We start from the raw sequence: 17,584 nt of genomic DNA on the forward strand, positions 1-17,584 counted from the left end.
TGTGTATCATTACCTCATATAACTGAGCAATATGTATAGATGAGAGCCCCATGGCAAGGTTAAGCCGTCTGTTTGGTGTGTATCATTACCTCATATAACTGAGCAATATGTATAGATGAGAGCCCCATGGCAAGGTTTAGCCGTCTGTTAAGTGTGTATTATTACCTCATATAAGTGAGCAAAATGTATAGATGAGAGCCCCATGGCACGGTTAAGGCGTCTGTATGGTGTGTATTATTACCTCATATAACTGAGCAATATGTATAGATGAGAGCCCCATGGCAAGGTTAAGCCGTCTGTTTGGTGTGTATTATTACCTCATATAACTGAGCAATATGTATAGATGAGAGCCCCATGGCAAGGTTAAGGCGTCTGTTTGGTGTGTATTATTACCTCATATAACTGAGCAATATGTATAGATGAGAGCCCCATGGCAAGGTTAAGCCCTCTGTTTGGTGTGTATTATTACCTCATATAACTTATGTATAGATGAGAGCCCCATGGCAAGGTTAAGGCGTCTGTATGGTGTGTATTATTACCTCATATAACTGAGCAATATGTATGGATGATAGCCCTATGGCAAAGGTTAAGCCGTCTGTTTGGTGTGTATTATTACCTCATATAACTAAGCAATATGTATAGATGATAGCCCCATGGCAAGGTTTAGCCGTCTGTTTGGTGTGTATTATTACCTCATATAACTAAGCAATATGTATAGATGAGAGCCCCATGGCAAGGTTAAGCCGTCTGTATGGTGTGTATTATTACCTCATATAACTAAGCAATATGTATAGATGATAGCCCATGGCAAGGTTAAGGCGTCTGTTTGGTGTGTATTATTACCTCATATAACTAAGCAATATGTATAGATGAGAGCCCCATGGCAAGGTTAAGGCGTCTGTATGGTGTGTATTATTACCTCATATAACTAAGCAATATGTATAGATGATAGCCCCATGGCAAGATTAAGGCGTCTGTTTGGTGTGTATTATTACCTCATATAACTAAGCAATATGTATAGATGAGAGCCCCATGGCAAGGTTAAGGCGTCTGTATGGTGTGTATTATTACCTCATATAACTAAGCAATATGTATAGATGAGAGCCCCATGGCGAGGTTAAGCCGTCTGTATGGTGTGTACTATTACCTCATATAACTAAGCAATATGTATAGATGAAAGCCCATGGCAAGGTTAAGGCGTCTGTTTGGTGTGTATTATTACCTCATATAACTAAGCAATATGTATAGATGAGAGCCCCATGGCAAGGTTAAGCCGTCTGTATGGTGTGTATTATTACCTCATATAACTGAGCAATATGTATAGATGATAGCCCCATGGCAAGGTTAAGCCTTCTGTATGGTGTGTATTATTACCTCATATAACTGAGCAATATGTATAGACGATAGCCCCATGGCAAGGTTAAGCCGTCTGTTAGGTGTGTATTATTACCTCATATAACTGAGCAATATGTATAGATGAGAGCCCCATGGCAAGGTTAAGGCGTCTGTATGGTGTGTATTATTACCTCATATAACTGAGCAATATGTATAGATGATAGCCCTATGGCAAGGTTAAGGCGTCTGTTAGGTGTGTATTATTACCTCATATAACTGAGCAATATGTATAGATGAGAGCCCCATGGCAAGGTTAAGCCGTCTGTTTGGTGTGTATTATTACCTCATATAACTGAGCAATATAAATAGACGATAGCCCTATGGCAAGGTTAAGGCGTCTGTATGGTGTGTATTATTACCTCATATAACTGAGCAATATGTATAGATGATAGCCCTATGGCAAGGTTAAGCCGTCGGTTAGGTGTGTATTATTACCTCATATAACTAAGCAATATGTATAGATGATAGCCCCATGGCAAGGTTAAGGCGTCTGTTTGGTGTGTATTATTACCTCATATAACTGAGCAATATGTATAGATGATAGCCCTATGGCAAGGTTAAGCCGTTTGTTAGGTGTGTATTATTACCTCATATAACTGAGCAATATGTATAGATGATAGCCCTATGGCAAGGTTAAGCCGTTTGTTAGGTGTGTATTATTACCTCATATATAACTGAGCAATATGTATAGATGATAGCCCTATGGCAAGGTTTAGCCGTCTGTTTGGTGTGTATTATTACCTCATATATAACTGAGCAATATGTATAGATGATAGCCCTATGGCAAGGTTAAGGCGTCTGTATGGTGTGTATTATTACCTCATATAACTGAGCAATATGTATAGATGATAGCCCCATGGCAAGGTTAAGGCGTCTGTATGGTGTGTATTATTACCTCATATATAACTGAGCAATATGTATAGATGATAGCCCTATGGCAAGGTTAAGCCGTCTGTTTGGTGTGTATTATTACCTCATATATAACTGAGCAATATGTATAGATGATAGCCCTATGGCAAGGTTAAGGCGTCTGTATGGTGTGTATTATTACCTCATATAACTGAGCAATATGTATAGATGATAGCCCCATGGCAAGGTTAAGGCGTCTGTATGGTGTGTATTATTACCTCATATAAGTGAGCAATATGTATAGATGAGAGCCACGTGGCAAAGTTAAGGCGCTTGTTAGGTGTGTATTATTACCTCATATAACTAAGCAATATGTATAGATGAGAGCCCCGTGGCAAGGTTAAGGCGTCTGTTAGGTGTGTATTATTACCTCATATAACTAAGCAATATGTATAGATGATAGCCCATGGCAAGGTTAAGCCGCCTGTTTGGTGTGTATTATTACCTCATATAACTAAGCAATATGTATAGATGATAGCCCTATGGCAAGGTTAAGCCGCCTGTTTGGTGTGTATTATTACCTCATATAACTGAGCAATATGTATAGATGAGAGCCCCATGGCGAGGTTAAGCCGTCTGTTAGGTGTGTAACATTACCTCATATAACTGAGCAATATGTATAGATGAGAGCCCCATGGCAAGGTTAAGCCGTCTGTTTGGTGTGTATTATTACTTCATATATAACTGAGCAATATGTATAGATGATAGCCCCATGGCAAGGTTTAGCCGTCTGTTTGGTGTGTATTATTACCTCATATATAACTGAGCAATATGTATAGATGATAGCCCTATGGCAAGGTTAAGCCGTCTGTTTGGTGTGTATTATTACCTCATATATAACTGAGCAATATGTATAGATGAGAGCCCCATGGCAAGGTTAAGGCGTCTGTTTGGTGTGTAACATTACCTCATATAACTAAGCAATATGTATAGATGAGAGCCCCATGGCAAGGTTAAGCTGCCTGTTTGTTGTGTATTATAACCTCATATAACTGAGCAATATGTATAGATGATAGCCCTATGGCAAGGTTTAGCCGTCTGTTTGGTGTGTATTATTACCTCATATATAACTGAGCAATATGTATAGATGAGAGCCCCATGGCAAGGTTAAGCCGTCTGTTTGGTGTGTATTATTACCTCATATATAACTGAGCAATATGTATAGATGAGAGCCCCATGGCAAGGTTAAGGCGTCTGTTTGGTGTGTAACATTACCTCATATAACTAAGCAATATGTATAGATGAGAGCCCCATGGCAAGGTTAAGCCGTCTGTTTGTTGTGTATTATAACCTCATATAATTGAGCAATATGTATAGATGATAGCCCTATGGCAAGGTTAAGACGTCTGTTTGGTGTGTATTATTACCTAATATATAACTGAGCAATATGTATAGATGAGAGCCCCATGGCAAGGTTAAGGCGTCTGTTTGGTGTGTAACATTACCTCATATAACTGAGCAATATGTATAGATGATATCCCTATGGCAAGGTTAAGACGTCTGTTTGTTGTGTATTATAACCTCATATAACTGATCAATATGTATAGATGATATCCCTATGGCAAGGTTAAGACGTCTGTTTGGTGTGTATTATTACCTCATATAACTGAGCAATATGTATAGATGAGAGCCCCATGGCAAGGTTAAGCCGCCTGTTTGGTGTGTATTATTACCTCATATATAACTGAGCAATATGTATAGATGATAGCCCTATGGCAAGGTTAAGCCGTCTGTTAGGTGTGTATTATTACCTCATATAACTGAGCAATATGTATAGATGAGAGCCCCATGGCAAGGTTAAGCCGCCTGTTAGGTGTGTATTATAACCTCATATAACTGAGCAATATGTATAGATGAGAGCCCCATGGCGAGGTTAAGCCGTCTGTTAGGTGTGTAACATTACCTCATATAACTGAGCAATATGTATAGATGAGAGCCCCATGGCAAGGTTAAGCCGTCTGTTTGGTGTGTATTATTACTTCATATATAACTGAGCAATATGTATAGATGATAGCCCCATGGCAAGGTTTAGCCGTCTGTTTGGTGTGTATTATTACCTCATATATAACTGAGCAATATGTATAGATGAGAGCCCCATGGCAAGGTTAAGCCGTCTGTTTGGTGTGTATTATTACCTCATATATAACTGAGCAATATGTATAGATGAGAGCCCCATGGCAAGGTTAATGCGTCTGTTTGGTGTGTAACATTACCTCATATAACTAAGCAATATGTATAGATGAGAGCCCCATGGCAAGGTTAAGCTGCCTGTTTGTTGTGTATTATAACCTCATATAACTGAGCAATATGTATAGATGATAGCCCTATGGCAAGGTTTAGCCGTCTGTTTGGTGTGTATTATTACCTCATATATAACTGAGCAATATGTATAGATGAGAGCCCCATGGCAAGGTTAAGCCGTCTGTTTGGTGTGTATTATTACCTCATATATAACTGAGCAATATGTATAGATGAGAGCCCCATGGCAAGGTTAAGGCGTCTGTTTGGTGTGTAACATTACCTCATATAACTAAGCAATATGTATAGATGAGAGCCCCATGGCAAGGTTAAGCCGTCTGTTTGTTGTGTATTATAACCTCATATAATTGAGCAATATGTATAGATGATAGCCCTATGGCAAGGTTAAGACGTCTGTTTGGTGTGTATTATTACCTAATATATAACTGAGCAATATGTATAGATTAGAGCCCCATGGCAAGGTTAAGGCGTCTGTTTGGTGTGTAACATTACCTCATATAACTAAGCAATATGTATAGATGAGAGCCCCATGGCAAGGTTAAGACGTCTGTTTGTTGTGTATTATAACCTCATATAACTGATCAATATGTATAGATGATATCCCTATGGCAAGGTTAAGACGTCTGTTTGGTGTGTATTATTACCTCATATAACTGAGCAATATGTATAGATGAGAGCCCCATGGCAAGGTTAAGCCGCCTGTTTGGTGTGTATTATTACCTCATATATAACTGAGCAATATGTATAGATGATAGCCCTATGGCAAGGTTAAGCCGTCTGTTAGGTGTGTATTATTACCTCATATAACTGAGCAATATGTCTAGATGAGAGCCCCATGGCAAGGTTAAGCCGCCTGTTAGGTGTGTATTATAACCTCATATAACTGAGCAATATGTATAGATGATAGCCCCATGGCGAGGTTAAGCCGTCTGTTAGGTGTGTAACATTACCTCATATAACTAAGCAATATGTATAGATGATAGCCCCATGGCAAGGTTAAGCTGCCTGTTTGGTGTGTATTATTACCTCATATAACTGAGCAATATGTATAGATGATAGCCCCATGGCAAGGTTTAGCCGTCTGTTAGGTGGGTATTATTACCTCAAATAACTGAGCAATATGTAAAGATGATAGCCCCATGGCAAGGTTAAGACGTCTGTTTGGTGTGTATCATTACCTCATATAACTAAGCAATATGTATAGATGAGAGCCCCATGGCAAGGTTAAGCCTTCTGTTTGTTGTGTATTATAACCTCATATAACTGAGCAATATGTATAGATGTTAGCCCCATGGCAAGGTTTAGCCGTCTGTTTGGTGTGTATTATTACCTCATATATAACTGAGCAATATGTATAGATGAGAGCCCCATGGCAAGATTAAGCCATCTGTTTGGTGTGTATTATTACCTCATATAACTGAGCAATATGTATAGATGAGAGCCCCATGGCAAGATTAAGCCGTCTGTTAGGTGTGTAACATTACCTCATATAACTGAGCAATATGTATAGATGAGAGCCCCATGGCAAGATTAAGCCATCTGTTTGGTGTGTATTATTACCTCATATAACTGAGCAATATGTATAGATGAGAGCCCCATGGCAAGATTAAGCCGTCTGTTTGGTGTGTATTATTACCTCATATATAACTGAGCAATATGTATAGATGTTAGCCCCATGGCAAGGTTTAGCCGTCTGTTTGGTGTGTATTATTACCTCATATATAACTGAGCAATATGTATAGATGAGAGCCCCATGGCAAGGTTAAGGCGTCTGTTTGGTGTGTAACATTACCTCATATAACTAAGCAATATGTATAGATGAGAGCCCCATGGCAAGGTTAAGCTGCCTGTTTGTTGTGTATTATAACCTCATATAACTGAGCAATATGTATAGATGATAGCCCTATGGCAAGGTTTAGCCGTCTGTTTGGTGTGTATTATTACCTCATATATAACTGAGCAATATGTATAGATGAGAGCCCCATGGCAAGGTTAAGCCGTCTGTTTGGTGTGTATTATTACCTCATATATAACTGAGCAATATGTATAGATGAGAGCCCCATGGCAAGGTTAAGGCGTCTGTTTGGTGTGTAACATTACCTCATATAACTAAGCAATATGTATAGATGAGAGCCCCATGGCAAGGTTAAGCCGTCTGTTTGTTGTGTATTATAACCTCATATAATTGAGCAATATGTATAGATGATAGCCCTATGGCAAGGTTAAGACGTCTGTTTGGTGTGTATTATTACCTAATATATAACTGAGCAATATGTATAGATGAGAGCCCCATGGCAAGGTTAAGGCGTCTGTTTGGTGTGTAACATTACCTCATATAACTAAGCAATATGTATAGATGAGAGCCCCATGGCAAGGTTAAGACGTCTGTTTGTTGTGTATTATAACCTCATATAACTGATCAATATGTATAGATGATATCCCTATGGCAAGGTTAAGACGTCTGTTTGGTGTGTATTATTACCTCATATAACTGAGCAATATGTATAGATGAGAGCCCCATGGCAAGGTTAAGCCGCCTGTTTGGTGTGTATTATTACCTCATATATAACTGAGCAATATGTATAGATGATAGCCCTATGGCAAGGTTAAGCCGTCTGTTAGGTGTGTATTATTACCTCATATAACTGAGCAATATGTATAGATGAGAGCCCCATGGCAAGGTTAAGCCGCCTGTTAGGTGTGTATTATAACCTCATATAACTGAGCAATATGTATAGATGATAGCCCCATGGCGAGGTTAAGCCGTCTGTTAGGTGTGTAACATTACCTCATATAACTGAGCAATATGTATAGATGATAGCCCCATGGCAAGGTTAAGCTGCCTGTTTGGTGTGTATTATTACCTCATATAACTGAGCAATATGTATAGATGATAGCCCCATGGCAAGGTTTAGCCGTCTGTTAGGTGGGTATTATTACCTCAAATAACTGAGCAATATGTAAAGATGATAGCCCCATGGCAAGGTTAAGACGTCTGTTTGGTGTGTATCATTACCTCATATAACTAAGCAATATGTATAGATGAGAGCCCCATGGCAAGGTTAAGCCTTCTGTTTGTTGTGTATTATAACCTCATATAACTGAGCAATATGTATAGATGTTAGCCCCATGGCAAGGTTTAGCCGTCTGTTTGGTGTGTATTATTACCTCATATATAACTGAGCAATATGTATAGATGAGAGCCCCATGGCAAGATTAAGCCATCTGTTTGGTGTGTATTATTACCTCATATAACTGAGCAATATGTATAGATGAGAGCCCCATGGCAAGATTAAGCCGCCTGTTAGGTGTGTAACATTACCTCATATAACTGAGCAATATGTATAGATGAGAGCCCCATGGCAAGATTAAGCCATCTGTTTGGTGTGTATTATTACCTCATATAACTGAGCAATATGTATAGATGAGAGCCCCATGGCAAGATTAAGCCGTCTGTTTGGTGTGTATTATTACCTCATATATAACTGAGCAATATGTATAGATGTTAGCCCCATGGCAAGGTTTAGCCGTCTGTTTGGTGTGTATTATTACCTCATATATAACTGAGCAATATGTATAGATGAGAGCCCCATGGCAAGGTTTAGCCGTCTGTTTGGTGTGTATTATTACCTCATATATAACTGAGCAATATGTATAGATGAGAGCCCCATGGCAAGGTTAAGCCATCTGTTTGGTGTGTATTATTACCTCATATAACTGAGCAATATGTATAGATGAGAGCCCCATGGCAAGATTAAGCCGTCTGTTTGGTGTGTATTATTACCTCATATATAACTGAGCAATATGTATAGATGATAGCCCCATGGCAAGGTTAAGGCGTCTGTTAGGTGTGTATTATTACCTCATATATAACTGAGCAATATGTATAGATGATAGCCCCATGGCAAGGTTAAGGCGTCTGTATGGTGTGTATTATTACCTCATATAACTGAGCAATATGTATAGATGATAGCCCCATGGCAAGGTTAAGGCGTCTGTATGGTGTGTATTATTACCTCATATAAGTGAGCAATATGTATAGATGAGAGCCACGTGGCAAAGTTAAGGCGCTTGTTAGGTGTGTATTATTACCTCATATAACTAAGCAATATGTATAGATGAGAGCCCCGTGGCAAGGTTAAGGCGTCTGTTAGGTGTGTATTATTACCTCATATAACTAAGCAATATGTATAGATGATAGCCCATGGCAAGGTTAAGCCGCCTGTTTGGTGTGTATTATTACCTCATATAACTAAGCAATATGTATAGATGATAGCCCTATGGCAAGGTTAAGCCGCCTGTTTGGTGTGTATTATTACCTCATATAACTGAGCAATATGTATAGATGAGAGCCCCATGGCGAGGTTAAGCCGTCTGTTAGGTGTGTAACATTACCTCATATATAACTGAGCAATATGTATAGATGAGAGCCCCATGGCAAGGTTTAGCCGTCTGTTTGGTGTGTATTATTACCTCATATATAACTGAGCAATATGTATAGATGAGAGCCCCATGGCAAGGTTTAGCCGTCTGTTTGGTGTGTATTATTACCTCATATATAACTGAGCAATATGTATAGATGGCAAGGTTTAGCCGTCCGTTTGGTGTGTATTATTACCTCATATATAACTGAGCAATATGTATAGATGAGAGCCCCATGGCAAGGTTAAGCCGTCCGTTTGGTGTGTATTATTACCTCATATATAACTGAGCAATATGTATAGATGAGAGCCCCATGGCAAGGTTAAGCCATCTGTTTGGTGTGTATTATTACCTCATATAACTGAGCAATATGTATAGATGAGAGCCCCATGGCAAGGTTAAGCCGTCTGTTTGGTGTGTATTATTACCTCATATAACTGAGCAATATGTATAGATGAGAGCCCCATGGCAAGGTTAAGCCGTCTGTTTGGTGTGTATTATTACCTCATATAACTGAGCAATATGTATAGATGAGAGCCCCATGGCAAGGTTTAGCCGTCTGTTTGGTGTGTATTATTACCTCATATATAACTGAGCAATATGTATAGATGAGAGCCCCATGGCAAGGTTTAGCCGTCTGTTTGGTGTGTATTATTACCTCATATAACTGAGCAATATGTATAGATGAGAGCCCCATGGCAAGGTTTAGCCGTCTGTTTGGTGTGTATCATTACCTCATATATAACTGAGCAATATGTATAGATGAGAGCCCCATGGCAAGGTTAAGCCATCTGTTTGGTGTGTATTATTACCTCATATAACTGAGCAATATGTATAGATGAGAGCCCCATGGCAAGGTTTAGCCGTCTGTTTGGTGTGTATCCGTCTGTGTTGACCTGCATCAACCACCCAATCTTGTGGGCCTTGCAGATCAGACTCTGTACGGCCCGTGAATAATCCCCCAGCATTAACTCATCTACATCTCTATTGGAAGAGAAAGTAAATAAATTGTACAACATCAAGATAAAGAATAGGGCATGTATTACAATTTTATAGATTTAAAAGATAAAACACTTCAGTATACCTAAATCTAACATCATATACATAATTAAACTATTAGTGCACATCGAAATTAACGTCAAATTATACAGAACATGACATTGTATAAAGCTAATTTATAATTTGGGGACAATACATACTGTTTATATTAATCATGCCAAAGTTACTTTTCCTTACTTTATATGTGGCTGTATTCCAGGCTGTTCTTTATAATTTTCCTGTCACAAGAAAAAGATCATGAATTCAGAACATAGCAATACATATTAAAAGATATCCATAAATTTTATTTCAAATAAATGCTGCTTTGTCGGAAGCATGTGGAAGATTGAAGAAAGGTGTTTAAAGAAAACAAAAACACATTTAATGCACATGGTTGTGCAATGTAATGAAAATGAAGAAAAAACTTTAATACTACTAACTGTTGATTTCGACATTGACCTTTGACCATGTGACCTCAAAAACCATAGGGTCATCTACAGGTCAAGGTTACCTACCATTGTAGTTTCAGGGTCCTAGTTCAAACGTTTTACATGTTATTGTGCAGACAAAGTGTTTATAAGACAGTTGAACATGAACACAACAGGAGTAATATACCTGTCTTGGGGCGGGCGTGAACCTAACACAAAGTTTCATGGTCCAAGCATGAACACAACAGGAGCAATATACCTGTCTTGGGGCGGCTGTGAACCTAACACAAAGTTTCATGGTCCAAGCATGAACACAACAGGAGCAATATACCTGTCTTGGGGCGGCCGTGAACCTAACACAAAGTTTCATGGTCCAAGCATGAACACAACAGGAGTAATATACCTGTCTTGGGGCGGCCGTGAACCTAACACAAAGTTTCATGGTCCAAGCATGAACACAACAGGAGTAATATACCTGTCTTGGGGCGGCTGTGAACCTAACACAAAGTTTCATGGTCCAAGCATGAACACAACAGGAGCAATATACCTGTCTTGGGGCGGCCGTGAACCTAACACAAAGTTTCATGGTCCAAGCATGAACACAACAGGAGCAATATACCTGTCTTGGGGCGGCTGTGAACCTAACACAAAGTTTCATGGTCCAAGCATGAACACAACAGGAGCAATATACCTGTCTTGGGGCGGCTGTGAACCTAACACAAAGTTTCATGGTCCAAGCATGAACACAACAGGAGCAATATACCTGTCTTGGGGCGGCTGTGAACCTAACACAAAGTTTCATGGTCCAAGCATGAACACAACAGGAGCAATATACCTGTCTTGGGGCGGCCGTGAACCTAACACAAAGTTTCATGGTCCAAGCATGAACACAACAGGAGTAATATACCTGTCTTGGGGCGGCCGTGAACCTAACACAAAGTTTCATGGTCCAAGCATGAACACAACAGGAGCAATATACCTGTCTTGGGGCGGCTGTGAACCTAACACAAAGTTTCATGGTCCAAGCATGAACACAACAGGAGTAATATACCTGTCTTGGGGCGGCTGTGAACCTAACACAAAGTTTCATGGTCCAAGCATGAACACAACAGGAGCAATATACCTGTCTTGGGGCGGCCGTGAACCTAACACAAAGTTTCATGGTCCAAGCATGAACACAACAGGAGTAATATACCTGTCTTGGGGCGGCCGTGAACCTAACACAAAGTTTCATGGTCCAAGCATGAACACAACAGGAGCAATATACCTGTCTTGGGGCGGCTGTGAACCTAACACAAAGTTTCATGGTCCAAGCATGAACACAACAGGAGCAATATACCTGTCTTGGGGCGGCCGTGAACCTAACACAAAGTTTCATGGTCCAAGCATGAACACAACAGGAGCAATATACCTGTCTTGGGGCGGCTGTGAACCTAACACAAAGTTTCATGGTCCAAGCATGAACACAACAGGAGCAATATACCTGTCTTGGGGCGGCCGTGAACCTAACACAAAGTTTCATGGTCCAAGCATGAACACAACAGGAGTAATATACCTGTCTTGGGGCGGCCGTGAACCTAACACAAAGTTTCATGGTCCAAGCATGAACACAACAGGAGCAATATACCTGTCTTGGGGCGGCTGTGAACCTAACACAAAGTTTCATGGTCCAAGCATGAACACAACAGGAGTAATATACCTGTCTTGGGGCGGCTGTGAACCTAACACAAAGTTTCATGGTCCAAGCATGAACACAACAGGAGTAATATACCTGTCTTGGGGCGGCCGTGAACCTAACACAAAGTTTCATGGTCCAAGCATGAACACAACAGGAGTAATATACCTGTCTTGGGGCGGCCGTGAACCTAACACAAAGTTTCATGGTCCAAGCATGAACACAACAGGAGTAATATACCTGTCTTGGGGCGGCCGTGAACCTAACACAAAGTTTCATGGTCCAAGCATGAACACAACAGGAGCAATATACCTGTCTTGGGGCGGCTGTGAACCTAACACAAAGTTTCATGGTCCAAGCATGAACACAACAGGAGCAATATACCTGTCTTGGGGCGGCCGTGAACCTAACACAAAGTTTCATGGTCCAAGCATGAACACAACAGGAGTAATATACCTGTCTTGGGGCGGCCGTGAACCTAACACAAAGTTTCATGGTCCAAGCATGAACACAACAGGAGCAATATACCTGTCTTGGGGCGGCTGTGAACCTAACACAAAGTTTCATGGTCCAAGCATGAACACAACAGGAGCAATATACTTGTCATGAGCAATGGTGAACCTACCACTTAAGTTCCATTGTCCTAGATCAAATCATTTTCATTTGTTTTTGTGCCAACGAGACACTTGGTCTTACAACCGACCGTCAAACCTACCATTTGAACAGCTGACTGATGGACATTTACAAACCTATATGACCCCTTTTTCAACAGAGGGCCTTATAACATATAAACTACAAACTTGTGCCAAACACAAGAACACTGTAAACTGATATAAATACCTGAAATTCAAAAGGCAGGTTTTTCAACCAGTGGTCTCGGTATTCGTCTGGAAAATCTTTGTCGATGTCAACATTTTCTAATGGCTGATCAAGATTGTTGTGCAAGTATCGCGCATATTCTGAAAATAAGAGAACATTTCATTCGGGTTCATTTATACCAAATATACATACATTGAATACTGACAAAGAGACAATCTAAAGAATGTAGACTTTTCGGATAAAACACACATTGGACTAGTTAAGATATGGTGATAAACATCATTGTAACTAGGTATCTTAATACAAAAAACTGCTGGTAATTGAGAATGAAATGATAAACATGGGACAGAAACGTAGTCATTTTGATCACCATGGTAACGCAAACACAAAGCAGTCCATTTGTATGGTATTAGACTAAAACATTCACTCTTAAATCTAAACTCAATGCAACAATAAAAATGCTATAAAATGAGATGAATTATATACTTTTTATGCTATAACTGGTTTAATTGGAATATTATTTGGATTATTGAAAAAATATCCATGTTTGAGGATTAACGGCCTTTTCATGTTAGTCATGACGTCATTGACAATCGAGAATTTTAAATGGGGACACTATTTTATTACATTTTACAGAAGTTTAAGACAAGAAACACAAACAGAAATGAAGATAAAATTCAAAGTGGTCTGATATAAAGATGATAAAGAAGATTTGCTATGATGGATTCATAAATCAATAAATTTAACAATATTAAAAGGGCTTTATAGTTCCAATCTGCATAGCGCTTAAAACGAAAATAGATTCAACTGTAAAATTTGGCTTACAAGTAAGATCTTTCTTTCGTAGTGATACGTATGTTAAAAGAAAGTATTGTAAATGAAAAGCACCAATGTTAGGATTTGATTGCGCATGGTAGTAAGCAGAAATACAATGTCAAGATCTCGAAACCATGGTGTGCCTGTGTAACACTAAATTTTGACCCTGCTCAATTTTGACCCCACGTGTCATTTTTTAATGGATGACAGATCATGTTTTAACGTTGCAAACTGACCCTGACTGTTACATAATGACCATTTGACGCAAGAAAAGGTGACAGTCGTTAACATCTGATCAAGGCTAGTATCCAATATTAAACAACATTTAATGTATTACCGTAATAAATCTATTTATCGCCCATCCTCTAATAATTGCCCCCCCCCCTCAGTTTTCGGCCTAAAAACAACAAAAAACATTGCCTCATTTAAACGCCCACCCCCTATTTTTTAAACAAGAGGGCCATTATGGCCCTGGATCGCTCACCTGTAAAACGGTATCAAAAAACCTTTCTGACAAATTTCCAGGTTATTTGGGCTGAAAATGTAGCCTCTAAATAGCTTACAAGGCTTTTCAATACTAGGGCCCTGTAACCTTGTTTTTGACCCCAAATGACCCATAATTAAACCTGACATAGAAATCATCAAAACAACCTTTTGTTTCCTCTGCAAAAATGTAACCTCTAGAGTGTTAAGTTTTTTTTCTATATTTTGGCTCTGTGACCTAGTTTTTGACCCAAGATGATCCATTTTCGAACTTGACATTTTCAAACTCGAGCAAGAAATCAATGAAACAACATTTCTGACAAATTTCCAGGATATGTGGGCTGAAAATGTTACTTCTAGAGTGTTAACAAGGTTTATCCATATTTGGGCTCTGTGACCTAGTTTTTGACCCCAGATGACCCATATTCAAATTTGAACTAGATGTCAATGAAAAAAACGTTTCTGACAAATTTGCAGAATATTTGGGCTCAAAATGTTACCTCTAAAGTGTTAACCAGGATTTTCAATATTTTAGAGAAAGGTTGTTCCGTTGATTTCTAGCTCAAGTTGGAATATTGGTCATCTGAAGTCAAACACTAGGTTACAGACGAAAACAACCTGACCAACTTCCAGGATATTTGGGCTGAAAATGTTACCCTGTAGAGTGTTAACAAGGTTTTTCCATATAAGGGCTCTGTGACCTTGTTTTTGACCCAAAATGACTATATTCAAACTTGAGCTAGAAATCAACGAAACAACCTTTCTGACAAATTTCCATGATTTTTGGACTGAAAATGTTACCTCTAGTATATTAACAAGGTTTTTCAATATTTGGGCTCTGTGACCTAGTTTTTTGCCCAAGGTGACCAATATTCAAACTTGAGCTAGAAATTAGGCCTAAAAAATATGTCTGTTTCGGGAAACCCGACCCTACCTACAAAAATGCGCCGACCCTAACTATTTTTTCCGTTTCTGAGCAAAAAAATAATTTGTTAGCGAATAGAGAGTTACGAAGGGCGGATAAATGCAGATTTTAATCAGAATTATTGTTTAAATGATAAAACAAAGTCAGGCAATGACAGTAATGTATGAAAGACTGTCATGTGCAAGAAAACACTCTGAACTTACGACAGATTTTGAAAAAAAATCCCTACATATCCTACCTAGAAATTTTGGGAAGGTTACCCTAAACAAACAATTATTTTTTTTTGGCCTTATCCAAACAACCTGACAAATTTCCAGTAAATTTGGGCTGAAAATTTTACCCCTAGAGTGTTAACGTTTTCCCATATTTGGGCACTATGACCTAGTTTTTGGTCCCAGATAACCCATATTCGAACTTGAGCTAAAAATATCATCAAAGCAACCTTTCTGACAAATTCCCAGGATATTTGGGCTGAAAATGTTACCTCTAGAGTGTAAACAAGGTTTTTCCATATTTAGGCTCTGTGACCTATTTTTTACCCCAGATGACGCATATTCGAACTTGAGCTAGAATTCAACAAAACAACCTTTCTGACAAATTTCCAGGATATTTGGATTGAAAAAGTATCCTCTAGATTGTGTACAATATTTTTCTATTTTTGGGTCATGTGACCTAGTTTTTTTTATCACAGATGACCCATATTCGAACATGTGCGAGTAATTACTGGGAAAAACATCCTGACCAAGTTTCATGACAATTGAGGTGAAAATGTGACCACTAGAGTGTTAACAAACTAAGTGTGGACGGTTGACTGACGACAGAAAATGGACGACAGACATTAATTGATCCTTATAGGTCACCCTCAGCCTACGGCTTAGGTGAGCTAAAAAGCATACCTTTCAAACAACGAGTTCCTGCTTTTTATACAATCTTACTTCACTTTTTTGTCTTAACGTCCAAATATTTTATTCGAACATGGATATTCTATTCCCCCACCTTTCAAAAATGTTCTGCTTGATAATGAACGCAGTTCTCCAAAGATTTCTGCACTTATTTGCACGTTGAGTCCCTCCTTAAAGCAATTTTCTCAATTTACGCCCATACCCTATTTTGATCTCGGGTACGATTCTAATGAACGCCCGGGCGATTAATAGAATAGTTATGGTAATTGTATATATACATATATATGTTGGTTATTCATTACACCGAATCAGATTAACTTAATCAATCTTAGATCCAATACTATGTTTCAGCTTCATGTAGCCTAGGTCAAGATCCATTGCTCTGCTAATACAAATCTACTCAAAACATTGGATGCTGTTTAATTTAATTACGTTACATATTTTTCAAATTAATAAATATTCTGTGTTTATCATAAAAGAATATATATACAACTAGAGATTGCTTTTTTGAAAAAGCGCATGTCTCCCCCATTGTGTGGTCGTAGGTGAGAAATAATCAATGATGGACATGAAATTTGTACTTCCTCCCTACCAAGTTTGGTGAACCTAGGTCAAACCATTCTCAAGATATTGAGCGGAAATGCTTTTTACATTGGGGGTCGCCGCGACCTTGACCTTTGACCTAGTGACCCCAAAAACTATAGGGATCTTCTACACCTCATGACCAACCTCCCTACCAAGTTTGGTGAACCTAGGTCAAACCGTTCTCAAGATTTTGAGCAGAAATGTTTTTTATACTGGGGGTCGCCGCGACCTTGACCTTTAACCTAGTGACCCCAAAAACAATAGGAATCCTCTACACCTCACGACCAACCTCCTTACCAAGTTTGGTGAACCTAGGTCAAACCGTTCTCAAGATTTTGAGCAGAAATGTTTTTTATATTGGGGGTCGCCGCGACCTTGACCTTTGACCTAGTGACCCCAAAAACAATAGGGATCCTCTACACCTCACGACCAACCTCCCTACCAAGTTTGGTGATCCTAGGTCATGCGGTTTTCTAGTTATCGATCGGAAACGAACAAAGCATTCTCCTGATATTGCACGGAAATATTTTTTTACATTAGAGGTCACAGCGACGTTGACCTTTGACCTTGTGACCCCCCAAAATATAGGAGTTTTCTAAACCTCATGATCAACCTCCCTACCAAGTTTGGTGAACCTAGGTCAAACCATTCTCAAGATATTGAGCGGAAATGTTTTTTACATTGGGGGTCGCCGCGACCTTGACCTTTGACCTAGTGACCCCAAAAACAACAGGGATCTTCTACACCTCATGACCAACCTCCCTACCAAGTTTGGTGAACCTAGGTCAAACCGTTCTCAAGATTTTGAGCAGAAATGTTTTTTATATTGGGGGTCGCCGCGACCTTGACCTTTGACCTAGTGACCCCAAAAACAATAGGGATCCTCTACATCTCACGACCAACCTCCCTACCAAGTTTGGTGAACCTA

At 39.3% G+C, this 17,584-nt stretch overlaps 1 protein-coding gene across 3 annotated transcripts in view; it reads right to left on the reverse strand.

The window, feature by feature from the left end:
* The window catches only part of LOC128207703 (tetratricopeptide repeat protein 13-like), a 47,385-nt gene that overhangs the window by 16,331 nt on the left and 13,470 nt on the right, over positions 1-17,584 (reverse strand). For all 3 annotated transcript variants that reach the window (XM_052910787.1, XM_052910788.1, XM_052910786.1), the window contains exons 4-6: positions 12,967-13,085; positions 10,222-10,262; positions 9,798-9,969 (exon numbers count right to left, since the gene is read on the reverse strand). In XM_052910787.1, the coding sequence (XP_052766747.1) occupies positions 9,798-9,969; positions 10,222-10,262; positions 12,967-13,085 (332 nt within the window). The remainder of the gene's footprint in view (positions 1-9,797; positions 9,970-10,221; positions 10,263-12,966; positions 13,086-17,584) is intronic.

The sequence above is a fragment of the Mya arenaria genome, chromosome 11, assembly GCF_026914265.1.
Source record: "Mya arenaria isolate MELC-2E11 chromosome 11, ASM2691426v1".
NCBI lineage: Eukaryota > Metazoa > Mollusca > Bivalvia > Myida > Myidae > Mya > Mya arenaria.